Raw genomic sequence first — 24,426 nt, forward strand, 5'->3', positions numbered from 1 at the left:
AGTCGGGGCGGCCCGGTCCGGGGGGAGAGAAGCGACGGGGCCCCGGTCGGTTCGGCGCCCGGCCCGGCCCGGTCCGGTCCGGGGAGAAGCGACGCCCAAGTCGGGGCGGCCCGGTCCGGGGGAGGTTTGGCACCCAAGTCGGGGGGCGGCCCGGTCCGGGGGAGAAGCGACGCCCATGTCGGGGCGACCCAGCCCGGGGAAGAAACGACGCCCATGTCGGGGCGGCCCGGTCCGGGGGAGGTTCGGCACCCAAGTCGGGTCGGCGGCGGCCCGGTCCGGGGGGAGAAGCGATGACCAGGTCGGGGCGGCCCAGTCCGGGGGGGGAAGCGGCACCCAAGTCGGGGCGGCCCGGTCCGGGGGGAGAAGCGACGCCCATGTCGGGGCGGCCCGGTCCGGGGGAGAAGCGGCGCCCAAGTCGGGGCGGCCCGGCCCGGGGGGGGGAGAAGCGACGCCCAAGTCGGGGCGGCCCGGTCCGGGGGAGGTTTGGCACCCAAGTCGGGGCGGCCCGGTCCGGGGGAGAAGCGACGCCCATGTCGGGGCGGCCCGGTCCGGGGGAGAAGCGACGCCCAAGTCGGGGCGGCCCGGTCCGGTCAAGTCGGGGCGGCCCGGTCCGGGGGAGAAGCGACGCCCAAGTCGGGGCGGCCCGGTCCGGGGGAGAAGCGACGCCCAAGTCGGGGCGGCCCGGTCCGGGGGAGAAGCGACGCCCATGTCGGGGCGGCCCGGTCCGGGGGAGGTTCGGCACCCATGTCGGGGCGGCCCAGCCCGAGGCTGAAGACGGCGCAGTACTCATGTGAGGGTGGCTGGGACGGTGTTCTGGCGGTGGTGGCCTGAGTCCGGGGTTCGGCCGCGGGCCAGCGGCTGCGTCTGCAGGACTGGTGGGCGGCAGCTTCAGCTCAGTGTTTGAGCCGCGGGACTGTTTTTAACATCGCCCGGGGGGTATCGCCCCAGCGCAGAGGGAGAAGAGGAGGGAAGAGACTGCAGATTTAAGACTTTTGCCTCCATCACAGTGAGGAGATGCTGGGTGGACTCACTGTGGTGGATGTTAATATGTGTTTATTGTTGTTTTATTGTATTGTATTATATGTATGACTGCTGAAATTTTGTTCAGACTTCGGTCTGAATGACAATAAAAGGCGAACTATCTATCTATCTATCTATTGTCATTGAGGAAGTAGTTTCACCAGGTTATTTCCCGGGATGGCGGGACCGACATATGATGAAAGAATGGGTCGACTGGGCTTGTATTCACTGGAATTTAGAAGGATGAGCGGATATTTTATGGAAACATAAAATTCTTAAAGGATTGGACAGGTTAGATGCAGGAAAAATATTCCTGATGTTGGGGGAGTCCAGAATCAGGGGTCACAGTTTAAGAATAAGGGGTAGGCCATTTAGGACTGAGATGATTCAAAAAAGCTTTTTCACCCAGAGAGTTGTGAATCTGTAGTATTCTCTGTCACGGAAGGCAGTGGAGGCCAATTCACTGGATGTTTTCAAGAGTAAAATTTAGCTCTTAGGGCTAAAAGAATCAAGGGTTATGGACAAAAATCAGGAACGGGTACTGATTTTAGATGATCAGCCATGATTATATTGAATGGCTGTGATGGCTCGAAGGGCCGAATGATCTAATCCTGCACCTATTTTTCTATGTTTGCCACAGAAGGCAAAGCTAGGGGGAGGTGCAGCAAGACCTGGGCGTCCTTGTACACCGGTCACTGAAAGTTGGCGTGCAGGTACAGCAGGCAGTGAAGAAAGCTAATGGAATGTTGGCCTTCATAACAAGAGGATTTCAGTATAGGAGTAAAGAGGTTCTTCTGCAGATGTATAGGGCTCTGGTGAGACCACATCTGGAGTATTGTGTACAGTTTTGGTCTCCTAATTTAAGGAAGAACATCCTTGTGATTGAGGCAGTGCAGCGTAGATTCACGAGATTGATCCCTGGGACGGCGGGACTGTCATATGAGGAAAGATTGAAAAGACTAGGCTTGTATTCACTGGAGTTTAGACGGATGAGGGGTTATCTTATAGAAACATATAAAATTATAAAAGGACTAGACATGCTACATGCAGGAAAAATGTTCCCAATGTGGGGCGAGTCCAGAACCAGGGGCCACATTCTTAGAATAAACGGGAGGTCATTTAAGACTGAGGTGAGAAAAAACTTTTTGTGAATTTATGGAATTCCCTGCCACAGAGGGCAGTGGAGGCTAAGTCACTGGATGGGTTTAAGAGAGATTTAGATGGAGCTCTAGGTGCTGGTGGAGTCAAGGGATATTGGGATAAGGCAGGCACGGGTTATTGATGGGGGACGATCAGCCATGATCACAATGAATGGCGGTGCTGGCTCGAAGGGCCGAATGGCCTCCACCTGCACCTATTTTCTATGTTTCTATGTAAGGATGTGGAGGTCGAGGCAGTGGATATTTTAAAGGCTGAGATCGATAGATTCTTAATTAGTACGGGTGTCAGAGGTTCTGGGGAGAAGGCAGGAGAATGGGATTCAGAGGGAGAGATAGATCAGCAATGATTGAATGGAAGAGTAGACATGATGGGCCAAATGGCCTAATTCTAATCTTATCACATGATCTTTTGCCTCACACCTTCTGACTTTTCATCTATGACATTTGTCCAACCATCTGCCTGTTCATTTATTACCTGCTTTGTCCTGACCCTCCTTTCTTACAGCTTTCTTCCCCCCACACAATCAGTCTGAAGAAGGTTCCGACCCGATCCCCATCCATGTTGACTGGAGATCCTACTTGAGCCGCTGAGTTACTCCAGCACCTTGTGTCTTGCTTTGTGACTCAACATCAGCAGTTCCTTCTTTCTACTCACCTCTACTCTGTCTGCCACAAGGACCAACTCCAAGTACTTCATTTCTGACCCAAGGGACCTTTTCAACTGAAAAACAACATTTACATTTTGAGTAGAGAACACTCAGACCTCATCAGGAACAAATGAACTGTAAAACATCATTTGAACGGACTACTTTCTAACAGATTTTGGTTATGTTGGACTGATCTGCCCTCGCCACCATCCGTTCTCATCGCCTCCCCAACCGCTTCCAGCTATGGCCTCTGATGCCATTCCCAGCTCACATGGTGCACCAGCATGTCCCTTTTTACATTGGAAAATGATCCCCAATGCATCCACGATTTCTAGGGCCACCTTCTGCCTTCAGTCCCAACAGTTTCCCCAACACCATTTCATGACTAATGTGGATTCCCTTCAGTTCCTCCCTCCCACTAGATCCTCAGTCCCCTTGTATTTCTGGGTGTTTGTGACTTATTTAGTGAAGACTGAACCAAAGTACTTGTTTAACTGGTCTGCCATTTCCTTGTTTCCCATTATAAATTCACCTATTTCTGAGAGTCCCACTTAGGCGATTTTTCAGGCGACTGCCGGCGACTATTAAGTCGCCTGAAAAAACGGCGACTGGAACGACGGCTGTCAGAGGGGAACACACACACCACATCACTTTCTTCACAAGCCCGTTATGCAGGCGGGGGACAGGGCAAGCGGGGGGGAGCGCTGTCTGAGTGAAATTCACACGGTGCAAAGCCAATGTGATACAGACACACACAGCGATGAACAGGAAGGTTGGCGATGTAATTAAGACGGTGAAAGCACAGTATACGGGAAGGGCCACATAAGCCCTTTAAAAGAGGAGGGGAGAAGGGGGGGAGGGGGCAGTTGCGGCAGAAGGAGTGGAGACAACTTTTAAGAAATGACACGACTGTGAAGCTTGGCGGACATTTAACATTACCAGTCGGTTTCCTTGGTTCTGAAAACTACTGCCTACGTTTTTTTTCCCAATTAGCCAATTAGTTTCACTGGTCAGCACCGGCTACAACCTACGACAACCTTCGACCTCCTGGCAACCCACTACCACTGCACCTACGGCACGAGAATTCTCGCTACTCTTCATTCTGGTCGCCGCTAATTTTTCAACATATTCGAAAAATCGCTGTGACCATAATGAGGCCGCGACTAGGTCCTAGAATGCAGGAACTCCTCACGACCACGAAAGCGACTCCACGGCAACCACCCGCGAACATGTGGCGACCGCATAGTCTCATGCAGTCGTTAAAAAGTCGCCTAAGTGGATAGGCCCGTAAGGGACCTACATATGTCTTCACTCATTTTTTTCCTCTTCACTTATCTAAAAAAGCTTTTACAGTTAGTTATTATATTCCCCACAAGCTTTCTTTCATGCTCTATTTCCCCCCTCTTAATTGAATTCTAAATTTCTCCCAGTCCTCCAGTTTGCTGCTTCCTTTGGCCAATTTATATGCCTCTTCCTTGGATTTAACATTATCCCTAATTTCCCTCGTTCGCCACAGTGGAGCCGCCTTCCCGGTTTTATTTTTATGCCGGACAGGGATGAACAATTATTGTAGTTCATCAATGCAATCTTTAAATCATTGCCGTTGCATCTCCACCATCAACCCTGTAAGTATAACTTGCCAGTCTATCCTAGCCAATTCCCATCAAAATGTCCTGTCTTTAAGTTCAGGACCCTCGTCTCTGAATTAACCGTGTCACTCTCCATTCTAATGCAGAATTCCACCATATTATGGTCACTGTTGCCCAAGGGGCTTTGCACAACAAGATTACGACCAACCAATCCTTCCTCATTACACAATATCCAGTCTAGGGTGGCCTGCCGTCTAGTCGGTTCCTCTACATACTGGCTTAAAAAACCATCCTGTATACACTCCAGGAAATCCTCCTCCTCAGTGTTGCTACCAATTTGGTTGGCCCAATCTAAATGTAGATTAAAGTCACCCATGATAACTGCTGTACCTTTGCTACACGCATCCCTAATTTCCTGCGTGATGCTATCCCCAACCTCCCTACTGCTGTTTGATGGTCTGTATACAACTCCAACAACTGTTTTCTGCCCTTGGCTATTTCACAGTTCTACCCATACCGATTCTACAGCATCCAAGCTAATGTCTCTCCTTGCTATTGTATTCATCTCCTCTTTAACCAGCAATGCCACCCACCTCCTCTTCCTTTCTGCCTATCCTTCCTGAATATTGAATACCACTGCATGTGTAGCTCCCAGCCTTGGTCACCCTGGATCCATGTCTTCAAAATCCCAACTATATCATATCCGTTAACTAACTGCGTATTCAATTCATCCACAATTCATCCACATTACAAATACTCCTCGCATTAAGGCACAAAGCTTTCAGGTTTGTTTTTCTTTTCTTCCTTCCACCTTTTGCTTCTGCGCTCATTTTACGGCCCTCTGTCTCCCTGCATTACTTTAAATTAAATATATGAAATTATAAGCAACCTAAAGAACATACAAAGTCAAGTCCTTTAGAGGATAGGTCCACTATTAATCTGCTACAGGATAACAACACAAGGTACAATGCTTACCCGAACTGGCCGTTGAGTACGTTCAGCAGTTAGGCGCCTGCTACTGCTGCACTTCTTCTCCTTTAACTTCACATGCTCAGATTTAAATGCCAGGTGGTAACCATGTACATCTCCCTCAAGATGCTCAATAACATAACTCTCATTCGTAAGAATAATTAGAGCACTGACTCCAACAAAAGAGAAAAAGATGAGGATTAGCTCTCTTTTGGACACTAACTGGAATAATGCCACAGAGGACATTTAGCAACTTGTAGTCCCACCAAGGACTCTCACTTACTGCAAACACACAGCTATTTTGACGGCTCAAACATCACCATTGTCGCCACCTCCATCCTCAAGAGATCTTTAAAAACAAAAGAGTGACAAGCACTCTTGATGCAAATGTCAATAAATAAATATTTCTCCCTGGTCTTGTGTTCAGGTGGTTTAAGGTAAGAAAAGATAATGTGGCAGTTCAGTAATAAATGTACAGAACTGATGTTTCTTGATGAGAGTGCACAACAACATGCGCAGGTACTTGAAAATCTAAAGACAGGGCACTCTCAAAGTTTGAAATGAAAACAGAAAATACTGGAAACACGTAGCAAGTCAGGAAGTATCTGTGGAAAGAAAATCAGTTTAGTTAACTGTCATGTGTACCGAGGTACAGTGAAAAGCTTTGTTGCGTTCTATCCGGTCAGCAGAAAGACAATACATGATTACAATCAAGCCATTTACAGTGCAGAGATTTAAGAGTGCGGAACGAATGTAAAGTGTGATTGTAGATCTGATTCTGTGGCTAGCACGTAAATAATCAACTGGGTTGAGCGCCATCCTGGAAGCCTTCTAAATTAAAGTTCATATTTCACACCAAAGACTCCGTGCAGTACTGGGAAACAGAGAATGTACGTTAGATTTAAGATGTGATGGGATAGGGGAGCAATGAACAGCACTAAAGTTAATCTAAGCCAGTCCCATCTTGGTCCATATCCCTCGAATCTTTTCCTATCCATGTACCTGTCTCAATGTCTTTTAAACATTGTTGAGGTACCTGCCTCAACAATTTCCTCTGGCAGCTCGTTCAATTACCGCAAACCTCTGTGGAAAGGTTGCCCCTCAGATTACTACTGAATCCTGCCCCTCTCATCTTAAACCTGTCCTCTAGTTTTTGATTCCCCTCCTCTAGGTAAAAGACTGTGCATCTAACCTAACTATTCCCCTCATGATCTTATACACCTCCATTAGATCATCCCTCATCCTCATGCACTCCAAAGAATACAGTCCTAGCCTGCCCAACCTCTCCCTGTAGCTCAGGATGTTCCCAGGGCTAGAGGGTCTGGGCTATCGGGAGAGGTTACAGTTGCACAGGCGCTGGCGAGGCCACAGTTGGAGTATTGTGTTCAGCTTTGGGCATCCTGCTCAGCGCCTGTTGTAAGGTTGCCTCCACACCGGGGTGACCCCTGTGGATGGCATTGTATTACTTGTCCCGAAGAACTGTTGGGATGATTGCTTTATGGCCCTTGATTATAATCTCGTCCTGTAGCACCAGTTCGGCGCGAACTAGGTAGTAGGGGTGAATCGCGAGTGGGTTGTTTATCCAGCCAGCCACGCCGGATGACTGAAGACAGTAGTTGTAGTCTCATCAGCAGCCGTGTGATCTACCAGGCTGCTTAGGCATTCAGTGGGAACATATGAAACCTTCATTTCCGAGAACTGGTCCTGTTCAGGGGGCAGTTGTTCGCTGGTTTTGCTTGGGGCCCTTCATAGCGTGTCAGCTATGTACATGTCTTTGCCTTTTTTGTAGACTATGGTGAAATAGAAACGATGTAGCTGCATCATCATCCGTTGCAGGCGATCCTGGAGCGGCATGGATGGGTTTGTTTAGGATTGTGACCAACGGCTGGTGGTCTGTTTCCATAGTCTCAAATTTTCCAAAAATAAAGTATTTGAATTTCGTGCAGGCGAAAACCACAGCAATTTGGGCGTAACGTTGTTCAGTTTCAGTCAGCGTGCGGGAGGTGCATGCAACAGGCCTGCGATCGCCATTGGTGGAGGTTTGTAGGCAATTAGTGCCAAGTCCATACTGGGACGCATTACATGTGAGTGTCACTGGCAACTTTAAAGCAAAGTAGGCCAGGGTAGGAGTGCTGGCCAGCTGCAACTTAAGCATTTCAAAAGCTTTTTGGTGCTGTGAATACCAGGACCAGGCAGTCTTTGTGTTCAAGAAGGAACTGCAGATGCTGGAAGATCGAAGGTACCGAGTCTTTGTGTGTCAGTTCTCGCAGGAGGGCAGATATATCACTGAGGTTGGGAGTGAATTTTCCCAGGTGGTTGACCATTCCCAGGAGTCTCTGTAAACTCGTAACGTCACTACAAACCGGCATTTCCTTAATGGCAGTAGTCTTGGATGGGTCCGGTATGAGACCTTCACTGGTGAAAACATGGCCGACATAGTTAACCTCTGTGACCCGAAATCTGCATTTCAGGGGGTTGAGCTTGAGATGAATGCCTTTAGCATGGTCTAGTACTCTTTTTAGATTGGCATCATGCTCAACCACGTCGTGTCCGGCAACGAGAATGTCATCGACAATGACGGCGCATGGATACCCCGCAAACAATTGTTCCATTGTGCGCTGGAAAACCTCGCTGGCAGAGTTGATGCCGAAGGGCATTCTCAGGAATTTGTAGCAGCCGAAGGGGGTGCCGAAGTGGTGAGGTTGGACGAGTCAGGACCCAGTGGGATCTGCCAAAACAAACTTTTGGCATCCAGAATGGAGAACACAGGTGGTAACTCACATTTCACTGTACCAATTGGAGCATGTGACAATAAATGTGAACTTGAACTTCCCTTCCAGCAGTTCTATGGAACATTAGAGCATCCTTTAGGGAGGAGATGAGGAGGAATTTCTTTAATCAGAGGGTGGTGAATCTGTCGAATTCATTGCTACAGAAGGCTGTGGCGGCCAAGTGAATAGATATTTTTAAGGCAGAGATAGATAGATGCTTGACTAGTAGGGGTGACAGGGGTTATTGTTGTTGTTGTTGCAGGAGCTCTGGAAAAACAGGTCACCAACCTATGTCCTGCGACCTCACGACGATGTCGTCCACTGGGCCCGCGGCCGAGCCTCCGAGGCTTGGAAGTCGGGTCACCGCTGCCGGAACACCGCCACAGCCCTGATGTCGGGTCGTTGCCGCCGGAACGCCGCCACAGCCCCGAAGTCGGGCCGCCACCGGAACGCCATAACGCCGCCACAGCCCCGAAGTCGGGACGCTGCCGGAACGCCATAACGCCGCCACAGCCTCGAAGTCGGGACGCTGCCGGAACGCCGCCACAGCCCCGAAGTCGGGACGCTGCCGGAACGCCATAACGCCGCCACAGCCCCGAAGTCGGGACGCTGCCGGAACGCCATAACGCCGCCACAGCCCCGAAGTCGGGACGCTGCCGGAACGCCATAACGCCGCCACAGCCCCGAAGTCGGGACGCTGCCGGAACGCCGACACAGCCCCGAAGTCGGGACGCGCCGGAACGCCATAACGGCGCCACAGCCCCGAAGTCGGGACGCTGCCGGAACGCCATAACGCCGCCACAGCCCCGAAGTCGGGACGCTGCCGGAACGCCATAACGCCGCCACAGCCCCGAAGTCGGGACGCTGCCGGAACGCCATAACGCCGCCCCACAGCCTCGAAGTCGGGACGCTGCCGGAACGCCGCCACAGCCCCGAAGTCGGGACGCTGCCGGAACGCCATAACGCCGCCACAGCCCCGAAGTCGGGACGCTGCCGGAACGCCGACACAGCCCCGAAGTCGGGGACGCTGCCGGAACGCCATAACGCCGCCACAGCCCCGAAGTCGGGACGCTGCCGGAACGCCGACACAGCCCCGAAGTCGGGACGCTGCCGGAACGCCATAACGGCGCCACAGCCCCGAAGTCGGGACGCTGCCGGAACGCCATAACGCCGCCACAGCCCCGAAGTCGGGACGCTGCCGGAACGCCATAACGCCGACACAGCCCCGAAGTCGGGACGCTGCCGGAACGCCATAACGGCGCCACAGCCCCGAAGTCGGGCCGCCGGAACGCCATATAACGCCGCCACAGCCCCGAAGTCGGGACGCTGCCGGAACGCCATAACGCCGCCACAGCCCCGAAGTCGGGACGCTGCCGGAACGCCATAACGCCGCCACAGCCCCGAAGTCGGGACGCTGCCGGAACGCCATAACGCCGCCACAGCCCCGAAGTCGGGACGCTGCCGGAACGCCATAACGCCGCCCACAGCCCCGAAGTCGGGACGCTGCCGGAACGCCAGAACGCCGCCACAGCCCCGAAGTCGGGACGCTGCCGGAACGCCATAACGCCGCCACAGCCCCGAAGTCGGGACGCTGCTGGAACGCCATAACGCTGCCACAGCCACGAAGTCGGGACGCTGCCGGAACGCCATAACGCCGCCACAGCCCCGAAGTCGGGACGCTGCCGGAACGCCATAACGCCGCCACAGCCCCGAAGTCGGGACGCTGCCGGAACGCCATAACGCCGCCACAGCCACGAAGTCGGGACGCTGCCGGAACGCCATAACGCCGCCACAGCCCCGAAGTCGGGACGCTGCCGGAACGCCATAACGCCGCCACAGCCCCGAAGTCGGGACGCTGCCGGAACGCCATAACGCCGCCACAGCCCCGAAGTCGGGACGCTGCCGGAACGCCATAACGCCGACACAGCCCCGAAGTCGGGGGACGCTGCCGGAACGCCGACACAGCCCCGAAGTCGGGACGCTGCCGGAACGCCATAACGCCGCCACAGCCCCGAAGTCGGGACGCTGCCGGAACGCCATCACGCCGCCGCAGCCCCGAAGCCGGGACGCTGCCGGAACGCCGACACAGCCCCGAAGTCGGGCGCGCCGCCATAACGCCGACACAGCCCCGAAGTCATGCCGAACGCCATAACGCCGACACAGCCCCGAAGTCGGGACGCTGCCGGAACGCCGACACAGCCCCGAAGTCGGGCCGCCGCCGGAACGCCACCACAGCCCCGAAGTCGGGACGCTGCCGGAACGCAGCCACAGCCCCGAAGTCGGGCCGCCGCCCGAACGCCAGTACAAGTGAGTACAAGTGTTCAGAGAAATATTCAATGATTGCCCTGGCTCAAGTAATCAAATGATATGTTTAAAACCCTACTGGCCCATTCCAAACATTTGAGCATTTGTTATGTACTTTATGTTTAAGAGTGGCACCGTGCACAGCTAGTAGGCTTACTACCTCACAGCTCGAGTGAGCCAGCTTCAATACTGAATCCCAGTGCTGTCTGTGAGGAGTTTACACATTCTTCCTGTGACTGCATGGATTTATATATAACCATATAACAATTGCAGCACGGAAACAGGCCATCTCGGCCCTTCAAGTCTGTGCTGAACAATTATTTTCCCCTAGTCACATCCTGGGATTTCCTCTGGGTGCTTTGGTGTCCTGCCACACCACAACTATACGGGGGTTGGTAGGTTGATGGACCACTCTAAATTTGCTCCAGTGTGTAGCTGAGTGGTAGAATCTGTGGAGTGTTGATTGGAATGAGGGTAGAATAAAATGGGATTAGTGTAAACGGGTGTTTGATATGCGGCATCAACACAATAAAGTTTAATGAATTAGTCAATATTCACCTGAGTCCTGAACATATACTTGCTGCGACTTGGGAACCAAAATGTCCTCGCACCGTCCCCTCATAATAACATCGATTCTATAGAGAAAACATTTAAATATTTTAAAGAAGCTGTAGTGTTTTGGGGAAAGTAGAAATTTAAATCAGCAGGTGGCCATCTTGCCCATTGTGTTCAAGCCAAACATGAACAAACCTGCGCATTTAGCTACAAAATTGAATGTTCTGACATTAACGCAGACAAACCTGCATGTCTTTGGACAGTGGGAGGAACCAGGGGCGCCTTACGATTGGCAGCCCCGCCAGTCTGTATGTTTTTTTTACTTTAAAAAAAAATTGTAGTGTGCGTTTAAAGGCTGTGTAAATGTTCTCCAGTTTGTTTTATGTGGGGGAAGGGGGAAGGGGGAAGGGTTGGGGGAAACTTTTTTTTCAGTTTCTTACCTTGCCGGGGATGCGATTAATTTTCGGATGGCATTCTCGCTGCGGCCTACCATCAATGGAGCTGGAGGTCTCCTCGGACTGACCTTGGGCCCCACTGCGGGCTGTAGACTTGCATCAGATCGATCCCTTGCCTGATATCGCTCTAACCGCGGCCTGCGGTCTTTCCATCGGGTGCTCTCAGTCTCGGGAGAGGCCGTGGATGTCAGGAGCTCCAACGTCGCGGAAGGTTCAACCAGCCCCGACGAGAGGATCGATCGTCCGGCGCGGGGTAGCTGACAATCCCCCCGATGCAGGAGCTGATCACCTCGACACAGAGGGCCTAAACGCCGCTGGCTACGGGAGTCAAGATCATCCCGTCAACGGAGGGTTTGAGGCCCCCGACCGCGGGAAAGCAAAGGGAAGAGATCGAGCTTTTTTTCGCCTTCCATCACAGAGAGGAATGTGGAGGAGTCTCTGTGATGGATGTTTATGTTAAAATATGTTTTGTGAGTTCCGTTGATTTTTATTTGTATGACTGACTTGGCAAATGAAATTCCTCGTGTGTTGCAAAACATACTTGGCTAATAAAGTATTATTGTGATTGTGATTGTGATCTGACCATGAACTTCAACTTTCCAAAGCATTCTAACAGCAATGTCAAAAATATACAGTGAACAGCAGGAGCCTAGTGTCAATACCACGTGCCAGTTTCAGAAACTTCCAAAGCAAGAACAGATGAAAATTGAACAAACAAAGTGAAGAACGTCATTAAATGAACAAAGACTCTGACCTGCAAATGGTAGAAATTAGTTGTTTTTTGACACAAAAGGTGGTGAGTGCCTGGAGCGTGCTGCCAAGGATAGGGTGGTGCCATTTAAGAGGCTTTTAGATCGGCTCATGGATATAGAAACATAGAAAATAGGTGCAGGAGTAGGCCATTCAGCCCTTCGAGCCTGCACCGCCATTCAATATGATCATGGCTGATCATCCAACTCAGTATCCCGTACCTGCCTTCTCTCCATACCCCCTGATCCCTCTAGCCACAAGGGCCACAGATAACTCCCTCTTAAATATAGCCAATGAACTGGCCTCAACTACCTTCTGTGGCAGAGAGTTCCGGAGATTCACCACTCTCTGGGTGAAAAATGTTCTTCTCATCTCGGTTCTAAAGGATTTCCCCTCTATCCTTAAGCTGTGACCCCTTGTCCTGGACTTCCCCAACATCGGGAACAATCTTCCTGCATCTAGCCTGTCCAATCCCTTAAGAATTGTGTAAGTTTCTATAAGATCCCCTCTCAATCTCCTAAATTCTAGCGAGTACAATCCGAGTCTATCCAGTCTTTCTTCATAAGAAAGTCCTGACATCCCAGGAATCAGTCTGGTGAACCTTCTCTGCACTCCCTCTATGGCAATCATGTCCTTCCTCAGATTTACAGGGAATGGAGGGATATGGTTTATGTGCAGGCAGATAAGAGTTGGTCTTGGCATTGTTTGTCACAGGCATTGTTCCTGTGCTGTAATGTTTTCTGTTCCATGACCATGTCAGATGATGTGTAACTAACGTGATTAAGCTTTTTGAGGTGATGAGGACGATTGATGAGGTAAATAAGCAACAGGAGGAGAATTAGGCCATTCGGCCCTAATCGTCTACTCTGCCATACAATCATGGCTGATCTATCTCTCCCTACTAACCCCATTCTCCTGCCTTCTCCCCATATCTCTGCCTTCAATATATCCACTGACGGTCTCCACAGCCTTGTGTGCCTATGAATTCCACAGATTCACCATCTTCTGATGATAGAAATTCCTCCTCATCTCCTTCCTAAAGGAACCTTTAATTCGGAGGCTATGACCTCTGGTCTGAGACTCTCCCACTAGTGAAACATCCTCTTCACATCCACTTTACCTAGGCCTTTCACTATTAGGGAAGTTTCAAACAGGTTTCCCTTCATCCTTCTAAACTCCAGAGAGTGACGGCCCAGTGCCGTCAAACGTTCATCATATGTTAACATTCATTCCTGGGATCATTCACGTATACCTTCTCTGGACCTTCTCCTGTGTCAGCGTATCCTTCCTCAGATGTGGGGCCCACAATTGCTCACAATACTCCCCATGCGGCCTGACCAGCACTGTAAAGTGTCTCGGCATTACATCCCTGGTTTTGTATTCTAGTCCTCTCGAAATAAATGCTAGCATTGCATTTGCCTTCCTTACCAATGATTCAACTTGCAAATTAACTTTTTGGGAATGCTACATCAGCACTCCCAGGTCTCTTTGCACCTCCAATTTCTGGATCCCCCATTTAGAAAATATTCTACTCCTTTATTCCTACTACCAAAATGCATGACTCCACACTTTGCTACATTATATTCAATCTGCCACTGCTCTCCTCACTCTTCCAACCGGTCCAAGTCCTTCTGCAGAGTCCCTGCTTCTTCTACACTACCTGCCCCTCTACCTACCTTTGTATCACCTGCAGACTTGGCCACAAAGTTTTCAATCCCCTCATCCACAGCATTAACATACAACATGAAGAGTAGCAGCCCCAGCACCGACCCCTGCAGAAAATGTTGTCTGCATGAATTTTGTAAAGTATTCAATAAAGTCCCCCCTGGTAGGCCACCCCGGAAGATTAAGATGCACGGGATCCACAGTGACTTGGTTGTATGGATTCAGAACTGGTTTGCTGATAGAAGACAGAGGATTGCGATAGAAGGACAATATTCAGACTGAAGTCTGTAACCAGTGGAGTTCCCCACGGAGGTTACACAGAAAAGCTGGAGAAACTCAGCGGGTGCAGCAGCATCTATGGAGCGAAGGAAATAGGCAACGTTTCGGGCCGAAACCCTTCTTCAGACTGATCAGGGGTGGGGACAAGAAAGGGAAAAGGAGGAGTAGCCGGAAGGCTGGAGGGTGGGAGGAGACAGCAGGGGAGCTGAGGAAGGGGAGGAGACAGCAAGGACTAACAGAATTGGGAGAAGTCGATGTTCATGCCCCCGGGGTGCAGACTCCCCAAACGGAATATGAGGTGCTGTTCCTCCAATTTCCGGTGCTGCTCGCTGTGGCCATGGAGGAGACCCAGGACAGAGAGGTCGGAGACGGAGTGGGAGGGGGAGTTGAAGTGCTGAGCCACCGGGAGGTCAGCTAGGTTATTGCGGACCGAGCGGAGGTGTTCGGCGAAACGATCGCCCAACCTCCGCTTGGTCTCACCGATATAGATCTGCTGACATCTAGAGCAGCGGACGCAATAGATGAGGTTGGAAGAGATGCAGGTAAACCTCTGTCGCACCTGGAACGATTGCTTGGGTCCCTGAAAGGAGTTGAGGGGGGAGGTAAAGGGACAAGTGTTGCATCTGCTGCGGCCGCAAGGGAAAGTGCCCGGGGAGGGGGTGGACCGAGAGGGAAGGGAAGAATTGACAAGGGAGTTATGGAGGGAGCGGTCTTTGCGGAAGTTCCCCACGGATCTATGTTGGGACTTGTTAATGGTGATATATATAAACAACTTCAAGTTCAAGTGAGTTTATTGTCATGTGTCCCTGATAGGACAATGAAATTCTTGCTTTGCTTCAGCACAACAGAACATAGAACTTGGAAATATAGTTGGAATACTATGTTGGAAATATATTGACTTGGAAATGTTTGTAATTAAGTTGGTAAGTAAATTGGTGCAAATTACATCAAAATTCATGGAGTTGCAGGCAGTGAAGAAGGCTGTCAAGGCATACAATGGGATTTTGAATAGTTATCGGAGTAGGTGGAGTAATGGCAGAAAGAGTTTAATCTGATCAAGTGAGCTGAAGGCCCGTGACTAGTGGTGTGCATCAGGGATCAGTGCTGGGTCCATTATTGTTAGTGGTTTATATCTATGATTTGGATGAGAATGTACAAGACATGATTAGTAAGTTTGCAGATGACACTAAAGTGGGTGGTATTGTCGAAAAGCTAGTTATCAAAAATTACAGCAAGATTTTCATTAGTTGGGAAAGTGGGCTAATGAATGGCTAATGTAGTTTAATGTGACGTTTCGCATTTTGGGAAGTCAAACGAGAGCAGGACCGTCACAGTGAATGGCAGGCCCTGCAAAGTATCTAGGAGACAGGTGCACCATTCCCTGAAACTGGCGGCATTGGTGGATAGGATTGTAAAGAAAGCTTTTGGTACATTCGCCTTCACCAGTTAGGGTATTGAATATAGAAGTTGGGATGTTACGTTACAATTGTACAAGATGTTTAAGGAGATAAGGAAAAAGATTAAATAGGAACCTGAGGTGAAATGTCTTCACAAGGAGGGTGCTGGGTGTATGGAACAAACTGCCAGAGGAGGTAATTGAGACAGATCCAATAACAACATTTAAGACACTTGGGCAGGTACATGGATAGGAAACATTTGCAAGGATATGGGCTAAATGTAGGCAAATGCCCAAAATGGGCATCTTCGTTGTCATGGATGAGTTGGGCTGAAGGGCCCGTTTCTGTGCTGCATTAGTCTAAGTGTGAGGTATTGACAGTTTGGGATGGTGCAGGATTTGAAGAGTATTAGCTCCAAGTAGAAACAAGGAACTGCATATGCCGGTTCCCCCCACCTCCCCTTTCACCTACACAATTACATCCTTTTCCTTTGGCTTCACATTTCACTGCTTTTCTCCTCTATCTTTGTCTTTTTCATCTCTGGCTTTTGTCCAACCAACCTCCCTCACCTGTATCCACCTATGCCCCAAAGATTCCAAACTAAAGCATTGCTTATTCATATTCTCCAGATACTGCCAGATGCACTGAGTTACTCCAGCACTTTGTATCCATGTGTCTACGACTTATTCACCTGCTATTTTCAATTTTGCTGGCTCTGTTCTGGTATTATGGATGTCACTAGTCATCGAGTCACAGTGTGGAAACAGGCCCTTCAGCTTACCTTGCCCACATCACCCAGGCACTAGTCACACCTGCCTCCATTTAGGCCATTTAGACCTTCGAGCCAGCACCACCATTCAATATGATCACGGCTGATCATCCAAAATCAGTACCACGTTTTTGCTTTCTCCCCATATCCCGAGATTCTGTTAGCCCAAAGAGCAATATCTAACTTTTTCTTGAAAACATCCAGTGAATTGGCCCCCACTGGCCTCTGTGGCAGAGAATTACACACATTCACAACACTCTGGATGAAAACATTTTTCCTCATCTCAGTCCTAAATGGCCAACCACTTATTCTTAAACTGTGATCCCTGGTTTTGGACTCCCCTAACATCGGTCACATTTTTCCTGCTTCTAGCCTGTCCAATCCCTTTCAGGTAAACATTCAGATAATGTCTGAAGAAAGGTCTTGACCCGAGACGTCACCCATTCCTTCTCTCCATAGATGCTTCCTGTCCCGCTGCGTTACTCCAGCATTTTATGTCTACTTTATGTCTACATTCAGATAATAACCTGCCTTCTTGTTCTTGTCCCCAAAGTGGATAACCTCACATTTATCCACATTATACTGCATCTGCCCACTCACCCAACCTGTCCAAGTCACCCTGCAGCCTTATAACATGCTCCTCGCAGCTCACGCTGCCACCCAGCTTAGTGTCATCCGCAAACTTGGAGATGTTACATTTAATTCCTTTGTCTAAATCGTAAATATATATTGTAAATAACTGAATCCCAACACTGAGCCTTGCGCACCCCACTAGTCACTGCACTATAAACCTACCTATCTAAATGTAACTTAAACGTTGCGACAGTACCTGCCTTCACTACCTCCACTGGCAGCTGAATTCATACATCCACCACTCTTTGTGTATAAAATTTACCCCACAGGTTCCTATTAAATCTTTCAGCCCTCACCTTAAACCTATGTCTTACTGGTTCTCAATTCCCCTACTCTGGGCAAAAGACTCTCCAATTAAGATCCTGCTGCAATTTTTGACAACCATCTTCACTAGGTAAAAAGACCAAGCGCAGGCTCGACGATCGTTTCACTGAACACCTCCACTCGGTCCGCCTTAACCTACCTGATCTCCCAGATGCTCAGCATTTTTACTCCCCCTCCCATTCCCAAATCTGACTTTTTTGTCCTTGGCCTTCTCCATTGTCAGAGTGAGGCAAAAATTTCGATTGGGTAGCTTACATCCCAGCGTTATAAACATTGACTTCTCTAACTTCAAATAGCCCTTGCTTTCCCTCTCTCTCCACCCCCTCCCCCTTCCCAGTTCTCCCACCAGTCTTACTGTGTCCAACCGCATTCTATCTCTGTCCCACCCGCTCCCCTGACATCAGTCTGAAGAAGGGCTTCAACCCAAAACGCCACCCATTCCTTCTCCCCAGAGATGCAACCTTCCACCATCATCCACTGCTTCCTTCCATGAAGCCAATTTTCTCTCCATACAGCTATCTTACTTTGGATCCCATGCGATCTAACCTTCTATTTGAGAAAAACAAATTCTTCATAAAAGGAAGTGCTACTTTCAGTAGCAGTTTAAACATTTAAAACAAATGAAAACAGTTCACACACAAGGGTAAGAATTTGCTTGTTTGCTGGAATTCATAGATTTTTTTAATGTAATATTAAAACAATTAATAGTTTCAAAGTTTGTTTATAATCATTAAATATGCAACCTCCTAACAAGGGAAAACCAACTAAAATGTGGTTTTAATTAAATGTATTATCTCACCAAGGTGCTGTTTTCTTCCGTTGCCAAAGTTCCATTAGCATCATAGTACGATACCTGAAACCTTTCTGGAATGAGGAACCTGTTAACGAAACAGGTGGATTTTATGCAAGCAAGTCCTTCAGCCATTTTAACCATTGATTTCCATTCAAAGGTTTCAAAGTTCTTTATTGTCACGTGTACCAATATTCCAATTACCATACCACCATACTAACAAAAAGCAAGACACACAACTACATAAAAGTTAACTTAAACATCCACCACAGCGGATTCCACATCCCTCACTGTGATGGAAGACAATAGACAATCGGTGCAGGAGTAGGCCATTTGGCCCTTCAAGCCAGCACCATCATTCAATATGATCATGGCTGATCATCCACAATCAGTACCCCGTTCCTGCCTTCTCACCATATCCCTTGACTCTGCTATCTTTAAGAGCTCTATCTAGCTCTCTCTTGAAAGCATCCAGATAATTGGCCTCCACTGCCTTCTGAGGCAGAGAATTCCACAGACTCACAACTCTCTGGATAAAAAGGTTTTTCCTCATCTCCGTTCTAAATGGCTTACCCCTTATTCTTAAACTGTGGACCCTGGTTCTGGACTACCCCAACATCGGGAACATGTTTCCTGCCTCTAGCATGTCCAATCCCTTAATAATCTTATATGTTTCAATAAGATCCCCTCTCATCCTTATAAATTCCAGTGTATACAAGCCCAGTCACTCCATTCTTTCAACATATGACAGTCCCACCATCCCGGGAATTAACCTTGTAAACCTACGCTGCACTCCCTCAATAGCAAGAATGTCCTTCTTCAAATTTGGAGACCAAAACTGCACACAATACTCCAGGTGTGCTCTCACTAAGGCCCTGTACAACTGTAGGACCTCTGTGCTCCTACACTCTACTTCTCTTGTTATGAAGGCCAACATGCCTTTAAAACAATAAAGTCTAATCTTCTTCTCTCTTTATTCTCCCGCGGTCGGGGCAGTCGAATCATCCGTCGGGGCGGTCGAAGCTCCTGTGGCTTGGAGCCCCTGAAGTCGGTCTCTAACCAGGGACAGCAAACTCCACGATGTTAAAGTCCACAGGCTCCAAGGTCGATCCCCGTCAACGATCGCAAGCACCGTAATGGTAAGTCCTGCAGGCTCCCGCGGTTGGAGCTCCTGAAGTCGGTCTCCAGCAGAGGCTGCCAACTCCATGATGATACGATACAGAAAAAAAATCGCATCTCCATCGAGGTAAGAGATTTTTTTTTAAGTTTCCCCTAACAACCCCCCCCCCCCCCCCCCGACCCCCCATATAAAACAAGCTAAAGAACACTAAAACATACATTTAACACATACTATTAAACAACAAAGGAGGAAGGGACAGACAGACTGTTGGCGAGACAGCCATTGCTGGCTCCACCCAGTTTCCTTCTTTACAATATGAGGCAGCTTAGTCTACTTCCTCAACGTGCTTCCCATTGAATGCATATGCTAAAGAAGTTACTTCTTTACTAAAACACAGAACATGGAATTTTACTTCGAAGTCACGTGAGTGACTACATGAAGACCCCATCCAGGCGCACACGCATCATATCGTCAGACACATAGCGGCTGTAACCGTGTAAGCGGTGAGTGAAAGAAAAAACCTGAAGGTATGTACTTTTACTTTCACTTTCAGGCCACTTTCTTCCGTGGAGACTATGTGCTGAGTACAGGCAAGTCTTAAACTATGGAGAAAGGGGGAAAAAGTAAAGGCGCAAATTGGGGGAAGGTTACAATTCTTCCTAAAAGAATGGCAAAAAATAACATCTGATGCATTTATACTGTGCAGTATTATGGGGTTTAGAGTTGAATTCTACCCACATTTATATCCTCCTACTTAACATGTTCCTAAGCGAACGCATGTTTTCTCTAAAGAAGAGAATAGAAACATTCAAGCAGGGCTTGAAATATTAAGTAGGGAAGGGATTATTGAAAAGACAGTTTACCAAAACCACCAATTTATATCTAGCATATTTCCTAGAGCAAAAAAGGATGGTGGTTGTATAATCATTCTTGATTTAACAAGTCTTAACCCTTTTGTACAGTATAAACATTTCAAAATGGAGACTTTTGCCAATGCTATGCAGCTAATTTCAAGAGGATGCTATATGGCCAGCATAGATCTGCAAGATGCATATTACTCTGTGGCTGTGCATGGCAATGATCGCTAAATTGGGGTGGAATGTTTTTATATGCATTTCCTCCCTTTTGTCTCATTAGTAGGTGTCTACAAAAGATCAAGCAAAATTCTGCTTCAGGATTGTTGGTGGTCTCAGATTGGCCTACACAACCATGGTACCCATTAGTGCTAAAAATGGTCACAGATCCTCTTATGGGTAATCCAAGACAAGAAAACCTACTTGTGCACAAAGGTGATTGTCATCCTTTACATGATCGTATTGATTTGTTGATTTGCAGATTCTAAAAAGGCCATATCTCGTAAGAGGACTATCAGATCGCACTATGCAGCAGCCTGGAGGGATAGTACCCAGAAGCAGTACATTTCTTACATAAAGAAATGGGAGGTGTTTTGCTCAAGGCAGAATATTTCATACCACACTGCAGACATCTCAGTGACTGTCAACTGACGTGCTTAGCCTGCAGAGAATCCTTGGCATGGTAAACTTGGAAATATTTATTCCTAACTTCAGTGAAATATCGGCCCCACTGCGCCAGCTAACCCATAAAGACACTATTTGGGCCTGGTATGAGCAACTTGCCTCTCTACACAGCAAGTATTTTGACGCTGTCCATTCGGGACACCCAGGCGCAGAAGCAACTGTCCTACGAGCAAAAAAACATGTTTTACTGGCCTGGCATGACTGATTACATTCATGAGAAAGTGGAATCCTGTGCAGTGTGCAACAGTTTGGTACCTCATCAACAAAAGCAACCATTTCTCTCACACCCGGTTCCTGCCCTCCCGTGGTCTACAGTGGCAACTGACATATTTGAGTGGCTTGGCAAGCAGTACCTGGTTCTTTTTTACTCCTATTCCAGTTATTTTGACATCGATCTTCTTAGTGGTCCCACTTCTCACAGGGTAGTTCTAAAGCTGGCTCACCAATTCTCAGACCATGGAGCTCCTTGTCAACTGCCATCTGATAATGGCAGTCAATTTACCAGCCAGCACTTCAAAGACTTCAGATTCAGATTCAGATTCAATTTAATTGTCATTGTCAGTGTACAGTACAGAGACAACGAAATGCATTAAAAACAGTCAATTCCCATACCGAGAGTCGAACCCGGGCCGCCTGGGTGAAAACCAGGAATCCTAACCTAACTTTGCTGCACGCTGGGGTTTTCGTCACATCATCAGCAGCCCTGAATATCCTCAGTCGAATGGGCTGGCTGAACGTGCCGTGAGGTGTGCCAAACAATTAATGGAACGATCCCATAGAGCAAAATCAGATGTGTACATGGACCTGCGCAACATCTCTCTCAACCCTATCTTGGGTTCACCTGCTCAGCGTCTGTTGTCAAGGCAGACCCGAGCTACATTGCCTGTGGCGAATCAGGAACTAGTCCCGCAGGTGGTCCCACCATCAGAGGTCCAGTCCAGGCTGCAGCAAAATCGCCACATTCAAAAAGGGTGGTATGACAAAACGAGCAGACCACTTCCACCTTTAGCCGAGGGGCAAGTGGTGCGTCTGCAAACCGACAAAGGTCGCGACCGCAACGGCGTAATTTCTGGAACTGCCCCATAGCCACGTTCATAATTGGTCAAGGCCGATGGCGGCACCACAGACATAATAGGCAACATATCCTGCCTGTGAATGAGCCAGCACCACCTCCGTACTATCCTGACTGCACAAGTGTACTTCCATCCACATCCAGCGGCATCGGCCCGACTGCACCAGCATGACAACCTGTTTCTGACTAGTTACTTCATGGCCACGCCGCCTCCACCTGTACCTTTCCTGTTTCGTCACCAGGAATGCCGTTTCAATCTCCAACACCTATTTCACCACCGATTGTGTCCCCGGTGATGGATGGACTATACCGTACACGTGTTGGTCGTAATTGTAAGCCCACTGTAAAGTACCCGGTCTATGTTTAATCATCCTCCAGTTTATTGCCATATGCTATGTATGCTTTGTGTAGTCAGTAGTTTTGTATTTGCATTTAATTCTTTAAGAGGGAGGATGTAGATTAGTGTCACTCACACTGTGGCTCCGCCCACAGGCTTATTCGAGAGCTCTCTCTCTCTCACTGTTAAACAAGTTATGCATGCTGAGACGAAAGCTCTTTGAGTTACCTCTGCAGAGTTGCTAATAAAAGACAATGGATTCTAATCACTTTGTATGAGCTTGGTCTTTTTTCAACAGTTATCCACTTTCGAGGCAAGAAAGGGAAGGCAGATTATTATTATGGTGTCAAGTTGGGAAATGGAGACCCTGGGGGTCCTTGTTCATCAGTCACTGAAAGTAAGCATGCAGGTACAGCAGGCAGTGAAGAAAGCCAATAGCATATTGGCCTTCATAACAAGAGGAGTTGAATATAGGAGCAAAATGGTCTTTCTGCAGTTGTACGGGGCCGTAGCGAGACCACAACTGGAGTATTGTGTGCAGTTTTGGTCTCCAAATTTGAGGAAAGACATTCTTGCTATTGAGGGAGTGCAGCGTCGGTTCACAAGGTTAATTCCCGAGATGGCGGGACTGTCATACGTTGATAGAATGGAGCGGCTGGACTTGTATACTCTGGAATTTAGAAGGAAGAGAGGATTTTATTGAAACATAAGATTATTAAGGGATTGGACACGTTAGAGGCAGGAAACATGTTCCTGATGTTGGGGGAGTCCAGAACCAGGGGCCACAGTTTATGAATAAGGGGTAAGCCATTTAGAACAGAGATGAGGAAAAACCTTTTCACCCAGAGAATTGTGAATGTGTGGAATTCTCTGCCTCGGAAAGCAGTGGAGGCCAATTCTCTGAATGATTTCAAGAGAGTTAGATAGAGCTCTTAAAGATAGCGGAGTCAGGGGATATGGTGAGAAGGCAGGAATGCGGTACTGATTGTTGATGATCAGCCATGATCACATTGAATGGCGGTGCCGGCTCGAAGGGCCGAATGGCCTACTCCTGCACCTATTGTGGGACGACAGATGGCGCAATGGGCTAAGTGTTCGGCTGGCGACCGGAAGGTAGCCGGTTCGAATCCCGCTTGGAGTGCATGCTGTCGTTGTGTCCTTGGGGCAAGACACTTCACCCACCTTTGCCTGTGTGTAAATGTAATGTAATTATGTGAAGCACTTTGGGGTCAATGCAAGTTGACTAAAAATGTGCTATATAAATAAGATTATTATTATTATTATTATTATTATTATTGTCTACTGTATTTGCTGGAATTTAGAAGAATGAGGGGGAGGGACCTCATTGAAACATACAGAATAGTGGAAGGCTTGGATAGAGTGGACGTGGAGTGGATGTTTGCAGTAGTGGGAGAGTCTAGGACTAGATGTCATAGCCACAGAATTAAAGTACGTTCTTTTAGGACGGAGATGAGGAGAAATGTCTTTAGTCAAGAGGGTGGTAAATCTGTGGAATTCTTTGCCACAGAAGGCTGTGGAAGCCGTCAGTGGATATCTTTAAGGCAGAGATAGATTCTTGATTTGTACATGTGTCAGAGGTAATGGGGAGAAGACAGGAGAATTAGGGTTAGGGGAGAGAGATAGATCAGCCATGATTGAAGGCGGAGTAGGCTTGATGGGCCGAATGGCCTAAATCTACTATCCCTTCTGACCTCATAACTTAAAAGGTGAGGCAGGATCTACATTTCTGTTAAGTCAGACACAAAATGTTGCAGATATAGACAAGACATCTCTTTACTCACTGATTTCTTCGCAGGTCCAGGGTTAAATAATGTTCTTCTATTTCCACCAAGATTTCAAGTTCATCAGTATAGTTGCTCTGTTCAGGAAAAAGAAGCCTTCATTAACAGTGACTAATAATGTCTCGGGAAATGTCAGGAAACTATATAAAGACAAACAAATAGGATGAGCTTCAACCGTATTGTATTGCATTGTATTGTATTGTATAACTCTATCTACAAAAGAAATGCTTAACTGAAGTAAACATTAGCATCTTTGAGGTAATTAATGATCAGAAAAAGAGAAATAATTGAGAACCTAGAATTGGACAATAGCACAGGCACATGATGCCAAGTTAAACTAATCTCTGTACTTGATCATATGCATCACATGTATAGCAGTGCCTATCTAAAAGCCACTACTGTATCTGCCTTCACTTGCCCCAAGTTTCACTTGTGTTAAACTTGCCCCTGCACATCTCTTTTAAACTTTGCTCTTCTCAC

General features: G+C 48.3%; 1 protein-coding gene and 1 long non-coding RNA gene across 2 annotated transcripts in view; one reads left to right on the forward strand and one right to left on the reverse strand.

The window, feature by feature from the left end:
* The window catches only part of LOC129694794 (disintegrin and metalloproteinase domain-containing protein 15-like), a 54,823-nt gene that overhangs the window by 12,640 nt on the left and 17,757 nt on the right, over positions 1–24,426 (reverse strand). Inside the window, exons 3-7 of the mRNA XM_055631556.1 lie at positions 23,947–24,023; positions 18,087–18,165; positions 11,019–11,095; positions 5,392–5,554; positions 2,836–2,901 (exon numbers count right to left, since the gene is read on the reverse strand). Coding sequence (XP_055487531.1) covers positions 2,836–2,901; positions 5,392–5,554; positions 11,019–11,095; positions 18,087–18,165; positions 23,947–24,023 — 462 coding nt within the window. The remainder of the gene's footprint in view (positions 1–2,835; positions 2,902–5,391; positions 5,555–11,018; positions 11,096–18,086; positions 18,166–23,946; positions 24,024–24,426) is intronic.
* On the forward strand, positions 19,361–22,403 carry LOC129694795 (uncharacterized). The gene is made up of 2 exons (XR_008723045.1): positions 19,361–20,450; positions 20,533–22,403. It is a non-coding gene; the product is annotated as an uncharacterized LOC129694795 (long non-coding RNA).

This window comes from Leucoraja erinacea, unplaced genomic scaffold, assembly GCF_028641065.1.
Source record: "Leucoraja erinacea ecotype New England unplaced genomic scaffold, Leri_hhj_1 Leri_79S, whole genome shotgun sequence".
Classification (NCBI taxonomy): domain Eukaryota; kingdom Metazoa; phylum Chordata; class Chondrichthyes; order Rajiformes; family Rajidae; genus Leucoraja; species Leucoraja erinaceus.